Raw genomic sequence first — 7,134 nt, 5'->3', positions numbered from 1 at the left:
ATACTAGGTATAGTAGTAGTCTAGAAGGAGTAGAATTAATTATATTATATATATAAGTAGAGGACACGCGTATAGTAATAAAGTTATCATTACTAGGGACGCATACCGCACACATGCCTGACTAACTAACTACAGACTAGCTGCGCACAACTCACCTGTAGAGGCACTCCATCACTTCGCCATGCTCACGGCCCTGCAGTCTCCTGGTTGGCGGATGTCTGACAAGATGTGATGCGAATGGGTAGACTCTGAGGTAGTGAGCCATGGCCTGGTCGAGACATAATGGGCTGGAAATTGAGGGACTTGATGTTGATTGTGTGGGAACGACCAACTACATGGATAGAATGGGGTTGCCCGCTCTCGCCTCCATGGCCATCACCATCCTCTTTCTCCCCTCTCATTATTTCGCCATCCACCAACCGACCCTCAGCAATCCCAATCCCTCCACCTCGGTCCTTCGAGAACGACTAAAACATCCTGCACCGGCCGGCGCGACGCTTCGCGGTATCCCTCCCTCGCTTGCGCATCAATAGCGCAATTCGATAATGTTGCGGATGACTTTCAAGCCGCCGGAAATGGTGATGAAAAGACCTTCCATGCCCATGTCGCCGCGGACAATTATGCGGCGCAAGTAGTCCAAGCGTTCGAGAAAGGTATCCATGATTGCAAGCAAGACCTCGCGAATCTCTTCATTCTCCGTGGCGACGGCACCCTGGTCACCACGCATCCCCGCGGTAGGGTGCGTATTGGCTGCGAAAGAGAGTAAGCAGGGAAAACGGGTGGCTGGCTGGATGGGTTCTGATGTCCACTGACCGTTGTCGAAAGTGCGGCGAGAGTCTGCTGGGTTCCTCATGCCGTTGACTCTCTCGGCATACCCGCCGGGCTCGTAACGGGCAGGCATGATTGGTCGATTGAAGGATTGTTGGTCGAGTAATGGGGGGAAGATGCAGAGGAAAGATTGAGGGAGTGGATGGCCATCAGCTCAAGAGAGGGCGCCTTTTTACTCCACGCGGCCTGGCCGACACATGGTCTGGGATAGGGTGAGAAAGAAGGGGGGGAGAGAGAGAGGGTACCTCATGCAATCGATGATGGCCAGCAAACGGAAGACATGGATCGACCCAAATACGCACACCCGGCCAAATTCGCCGTCGTTTGGTTTGTCTTGGTTTGGATCTCCCTTTGCAGTCGGCGAAACACCCACCCACCTACCAGGTACCTGTTGGCTGGCTGCTATCCGCCATGTCATACGACGGTGATGGCGACGAGGAGTGGCGGCTCGTTTGCGTGGCCGGATAGACAAGTCAACCGCCACGCCGCAGAGGTTCGCCCTACGTACAAAAATGAGCGAAACATGACAACATGTTCCATTGGCTGGCGAGCGTCATGAGGGATTGCGTTGGCCATTTGTCCGCCACGTCCTTTTCTTGCAGCAACGCTCTCTCGTACACAATCAACCTCGGCCCGGAAAGCTGCACTCGGGGTGCCTCTCTGGTGTAACCAGCGCTCCGTTATCGCGCCGTGGATCTGCTGGGTACCGGATCGACGGCACACAGGGATGTGGAAACAGTCTGGCTACACTTCCTGGCAATATGGCAACCCCGCGTTTGTAGCGGACCCGTCTCCCTGCATCTACGGAACAGCGCTTTTTTTGACACCCGACGTTCTGCGCGGCGGCGGAACTCCAAGACCATCATACGTCTCAATTCTCCAGGCACCACAAATTCTCCCAAGGCGCAATAGAGACGTCATCACCGTGGTGGATAGGCGCGGAAGGGCAGGCAGTCCTTCGTTCGTTATTAGCTCCGTCAACGTTGCGGTACAGTCGCCTTGCCTGTCAAGACATTTTTTGAGTCCATTGTCTGGCAATAATTCATGGCCACTAGGTCGGATCGTCATCGATCAGGGGGCCATCTCACCTCTCGGTCGAATTTCCTTTGTCCAAGGTCGCGCGAGCATGCATGCAGTAACAGTGCCAGTGCGCCTGTATCTTTCATTTCGGAACGCTGCTGCGAGTACGAGTCGCTGGGCTTCTCTAAGGTAATTCGAAGCCACCTTGACCCTCGTGGAGGGGAGGACTCGAGCGAGTTGAAGGTGTCGTGGTCCAGCAGACCAAGACTTTGTTGTGGCTTTTGCCCCAGAGAGCAGGTTACGTTGTGGAACATATGCGTCTGCTTCTGGTAGTAGTAGCAACTTCACATCATGTCTTTGAGTTCGGCTTGTCATGCTTGTATCATTTTTTTTTACTGAAGGGAGGGAAAAAAAAAGAAAAAGAAAGAAAAACAGAAAACAGAAAACAGAAAAAACGACGAGGACAAAAAAAAACAAAAGCAAAAAACAACGACGACGACCAAAAACAAATGAAAAGAAAAACGACAAAACAACAAAAACACACTATCCACACACACAAACACAACATCCTAACCTAACGTCGGCGGCGCCGGCTCGCCGCCTCCATCACCGCCCGCATGCTCGCGCCGGCCCTCTCGCTCAGGCCGTCCCTCTCCCACTCTCTCTCCTCCTCCACCACCTCCTCCACCACCGGCCTTGCCCTCGGCGTCCGTGGCGCAGGCGCACCGCTCCTCCTGGCGCTTTCTAGCGCCGCCGCCACGGTGGCGCGCGTGCGCGCGGACAAGTCCTCTTCGTCGTCCTCATCGTCGTCATCGTCGTCCTCCGCCGCTCCACCACCACCACGACGACCACCACGCGCCACCTCCCCTTCTCCTCCCTCGTTCTCCTCCTCCTCCTCCTCCACAAACAACAGGGAGCGGGCGGGACGCTGGTGGCGACGGCGCGGCGCACCACGAATCCCAGATGGTGGCGTGCAAGGAATGATGGGGGCAGGGGCTACATGTACATTACGAGCAAGCGGTTAGTACAGATACTCTACTCCATCTTACTGTCTATCAGGCGGGAGAAGACAAACCGCGAGAGGGTGTTTCTGGGGCCCGCCGGCCCAGCGGCGTGACGGCGACGGCGGCGACGGCAGCGGCAGGGGGAGCGGCGGCCGCAGAAGGAGAAAAAGAAGAAGAAGAAGGGGGAGGGAGAGGGAGAGGAGGGAGGACGAATTTGGGCGGCGGGGCGTCGGCGGCGGCGGCGGCGGCGTTGCGGAGGGTTGCGGCCTTGCCGCGCCGCATCGGACCGCGGGAGAAGAGGCCGAGCGGCGGAGACGACGGGGAGGGCTGGCGGCGCGGCGTCTCGGGGGGAGGGCAGGGTGGGAACGGCATTGTGTTCTACTGGCTACTGGTTAACTACCGGCCGATCGGCTAGCGGGATGGTGGGATGGCGAGATGGCGGGATGGTGGCGGGATGGCTTACTGCTTGCTTGTTTGCTTGCTTGCTTGCTTGCTTGCTTGCTTGCTGGCTTGCTGGCTTGCTGGCTTGCTGGCTGGCTGGCTGGCTGGCTGACTGACTGACTGACTGACTGACTGACTGACTGACTGGCTGGCTGGCTGGCTGGCTGGCTGGCTGGCTGGTTGGTTGGTCGGTTGGTTGGTCGAGAGATCAATCCATCAGTCGAAAGAGAGACAACACGGGAGTCCTCCAAACTGCTACTTCTCTACAACCTTTGTTGCCAGACCAACAACAGGTAGAACATGGCAGCCGACACTCACTGCCTTTTCTCAACACAAATCAGTCTGAATCTCGAGAAAACCCAAGCAAAGGAAACGTTTCTTTTGGGAATGTTCCTACCAATGTGCTCTAGCTTTTATCGTTCATTCTACTTGCGCGACGAAGGCTATGCATGTTCTTCCTCCTCTTTTGACTTCTCGTCGTGCTGCTCACGTGGCTTTGTGGGCTAGCCTTATCCCGCCATGCTTCGCGCCTTCCTAGTCTAGCCGGTGCCACGCGCACGAAACACGAGGGGGACGGGGGAGAGGACGGCTTAACTTACCGGCACAAGAATAGCCACACGATGACTTCCATTACACTGCTGTTGGTGGCTTAGGCCAAGACAAGCCAAGTACCTGGACAGGACTAACAGACTGATTGTCTTCCGGAAGACGAGCGCGCCATGGTAACCATGCGGAAACAAGATGTCGCTGCCGCTGACGACGAGCAAGGGGAGCGCGAGGACCGTGTTGGCCTCGACCGTATGTAGCAGCAGCAGCAGTAGTAGTCAGGGGCGTTCCCGCCGGCGGGAAGGGCATCTGCGACGACATTACCTGGCTAAATTTGCCGTCAACCGGTCCTCAGCCCACTGCAGCAACCCACTAGAACGACTTCGGCGGATCGCTTACTTACCAGGCCATCTGCCCCTCATCCTCAGTCTGCGTGTGGTTTGCGCATCTCAGAGGAGCAGGATAGGCGATGCGGCGGTGGGCCATTGTTAAAGTCCAAGCCGCCGTGACGTGCGTAGGTCATCAAAGCGGGAAACCCTCGTTGGGAGCACAAATCCGGCGCGGGAATTACTTTTTACGAGCGAATTGAGGACCCGAGTAGCGCTCGAGATGGAAGGTACCGCGAAAGGAGGGATACCAAGGGGTGATTGACGACCCGGTAATACTAATTGACACGAAGCGTCAATAACCAAGGCGAGGTACATATTAGGGGGGAGATGGTGCGGCACGGACGATGTGCCCGATATGGACAACAGAAGGGGAAGAAGGGCCAGTGACTGGAAAGGAAGATAGAGCGTGAAGATGCAGCCGAGATATGAGCTGTGTCATAAAAACGGGCACGACGGAGGCAATCGACGCGCGAGACTAAGAGTCTAAGCAGGCTTTGGGCTGTGCAAAAGTCTGGCCACGGGAAAGAGCATTCCTTTTTCTTTGGGCGTCGCCGGTGTGAACAGTTACAGACCAAAGAAGAAACGATGCGACGGCAGCCAGACTCAGCACGACCACAGCGGCGGCCATGCATGAAAACGCCGGGGTGGGGCGTACTTCTCTGACGAGACACCTGGCTGGCGACTGATAAGCTGGCGAATGAGGAGCCAAAATGCAGAGAGAGAGGATAGTTGTGTAGAGACGCCCTCTCGCGGAAGGCTAGGTAGCTTGCCGCTGCCAGTAATCACAGACGTCGAGAATCCCGCCGGCGGGATTCTGAGCCAGCCCTCAGGCAGTCGACGTCGTCTTTTTCTTTGCCCGCCGGCCGCGGCATAAATATGTCATCGTCATCATCCGGCTCAATGTCGACATTGTCCGTTTCCAGCGTCGGCAGTGACTCCTGTGTGGTGGCTCAACCATTCCGTTAGCAGGACGCGTGGCCCCCAGCTCAACCTCCCTTGTCTCTCACGTCGAGCATCAGTACGAGTTTAGACTCGCATCGCCGGGTACACAGAGGCAGCAAAGGAGGCACGCGCAGGTGTGGTTTTCGGTCCACGCGTTTATTTGACGAGAGCGCAGCGGAAAGGCGCCCGGTGCTTGACAGGGAGGGAGCCTGGGAAATGTCTTCAAAAGTTGACATGGATTGGACACTGCCGGTCGCCGACTTGATGCACACACGCCTTTGAAAGGCCAAGCTCCGTTGTTGAAATGTCCGTGTTTTGCGCGTTGAGCCCGGATTTGCTGATCCGCCTGCATGCATGCATGGTGTCGAGTTGTGGGCGGAACCAAGGTCATTTGGATCCCAGAGCCTGCTTGACAAGCATCCCCTCCATGGTATTGCATTGGCGTCGGGTTTCCTCGAGCGCTGCGTCGTCGTCGACTTTGGGTTTCGGCGAGACAGGACTGCGCCCGCGAGAACCGGAAACAAGGACGGGGCTGGCTGTAGACTGGTTGATGTGGACCATGAAGGCGGTGATGACGGTGGACGCGGCAAATCGGTGTACATGACGCTGGTGGGCGTGTGGTGGCGTGGCCGTAGACCATGGTTGGTGACGGAGGAAAATGGCGAAAATGATGGGGTTTGTCGAGGGTGCGGGGCTGCATTGCATCATCTTCTTCGTCAGGTCATCGCTTTTGCACGTAGAAATTTGGCCGGTGCATCTGGGAAGAAGAAGACAAAGAAAACAATTATGGGTATGCATGGGGATGAGTCAAGTCACGCTCACATTGGATCGCAAAATTGGGTCAAGAAGGAGAAGAGTGCATTTGTATCTTGAATTTGTTGGCCCCCGAATCCTTCTGATCCAGCCACAGCCTTGAAACCTCGGACGCGAGAAAGTACACATCCACGATCGCCGGCGCTCATCAGGGTGTTTGTGGTAAATGCGCTCCTGCTCCTCGTCGTCCTGCGAGGCCCAAGGAAAGGCGGGGCCCCCGACGTTGAACATTCCGGTAGCGCTGATGAAGCCATCGCTGCTGCGGCGCTGTTGAGAGGATTAGCACCAAGGCGCGACGGTGGTGGATTTGCGAGCTTACCATCAAAATGTACGACGAAAGGCTGAAGATGCCGGAACCGTTGAGGTCCTTGGGCAACGGCACGCGCAGATGGGCGTAGTCGAACAGATCCGTCACTTCTGGCTGCTTGGAAGGGCCGGCGACCTGGCCCGACTTGACTTGAAGGTTTGTTTGGCCGAGGCGTCGTCGCTCGACGAGAATGTCGACTATGAGTGGAGAGTTAGCTCAGGGTGCGACGCGCGACGCGTGCAGGAGACCAACGTACGGGCGGGAGTGTGCTCTGGGAGGATGAGCGGGTTCCGCTGGTTGGGGACAGGAGGGCGCGGACGAGAGAAGTCGGCGTGCACATTGGGTGCCGAGGCCACATCGGATTTGGGAGGGTGAAGTGGAGTGGAGTGGAGTGGAATGGAGGAGAAAAGGCCGCCGGCGGGCGGCGGGGGCCTCTTTATACTGTGTGGGTTCTGCCCGGCCCGTGATTCTGCCGCGCTCGCCTATTGCCCAGGCACTGCCCTAGCGACCGCCCTTGCCGCCGGCGCAGGCTCCATTCCCGCTGGCGAGTTTGGCCATTACCGCTGGCGAGTATGATTCCCGCCAGCGAGTTTGGCTTTCCCGCCGGCGAGAATGGCCATTCCCGCTGGCGAGTATGATTTCCGCCAGCGAGTTTGGCTTTCCCGCCGGCGAGTTTGGCTTTCCCGCTGGCGACTATGATTCCCGCCAGCGGGTATTCTCTTTGGCGCGCGCAGCGGCATTTTGCGCATAACTTCCGACGCCCACCGGGAGAGGGTTTCTTGCCGCCGCCGGCTTTACTTGGCTACCTTACTTGCTTGGGGTCACGTCAACACTGCATGTAGCA

At 57.1% G+C, this 7,134-nt stretch overlaps 3 protein-coding genes across 3 annotated transcripts; 2 read left to right on the top strand and 1 right to left on the bottom strand.

Moving 5' to 3' along the window:
• The first annotated feature begins 1,004 nt into the window (after window positions 1-1,004).
• J3D65DRAFT_311636 (uncharacterized protein) lies at window positions 1,005-1,471 on the top strand. The gene has a single exon (XM_066795278.1). The coding sequence runs from the start codon at window positions 1,109-1,111 to the stop codon at window positions 1,385-1,387; it is 279 nt and encodes a 92-aa protein (XP_066655735.1). The 5' UTR covers window positions 1,005-1,108; the 3' UTR covers window positions 1,388-1,471.
• Window positions 1,424-2,225, top strand: J3D65DRAFT_620810 (uncharacterized protein; the record flags this gene model as incomplete). The annotated part of the gene is made up of 1 exon (XM_066799892.1): window positions 1,424-2,225. A coding segment is annotated over exon 1 (481 nt), but the record flags the coding sequence as incomplete, so codon positions are not given.
• A 3,192-nt stretch (window positions 2,226-5,417) lies between these two features.
• J3D65DRAFT_657606 (uncharacterized protein) lies at window positions 5,418-6,630 on the bottom strand (the record flags this gene model as incomplete). The annotated part of the gene is given in 5 exon segments (XM_066802523.1): window positions 5,418-5,927; window positions 5,993-6,089; window positions 6,109-6,250; window positions 6,303-6,487; window positions 6,543-6,630. The coding sequence occupies 5 exon segments, from the start codon at window positions 6,628-6,630 to the stop codon at window positions 5,558-5,560; spliced, it is 882 nt and encodes a 293-aa protein (XP_066655733.1). The 3' UTR covers window positions 5,418-5,557.
• Window positions 6,631-7,134: the final 504 nt, after the last annotated feature.

The sequence above is a fragment of the Phyllosticta citribraziliensis genome, assembly GCF_038025025.1.
Source record: "Phyllosticta citribraziliensis strain CPC 17464 chromosome Unknown J3D65scaffold_5, whole genome shotgun sequence".
Taxonomy (NCBI): Eukaryota; Fungi; Ascomycota; class Dothideomycetes; order Botryosphaeriales; family Phyllostictaceae; genus Phyllosticta; species Phyllosticta citribraziliensis.
This window is presented reverse-complemented; position numbering and strand designations above follow the sequence as displayed.

Coding starts and splice junctions, on each gene's coding strand:
- J3D65DRAFT_311636 (XM_066795278.1), top strand. CDS start 1,109: ATGGATCGACCCAAATACGCACACCCGGCCAAATTCGCCGTCGTTTGG.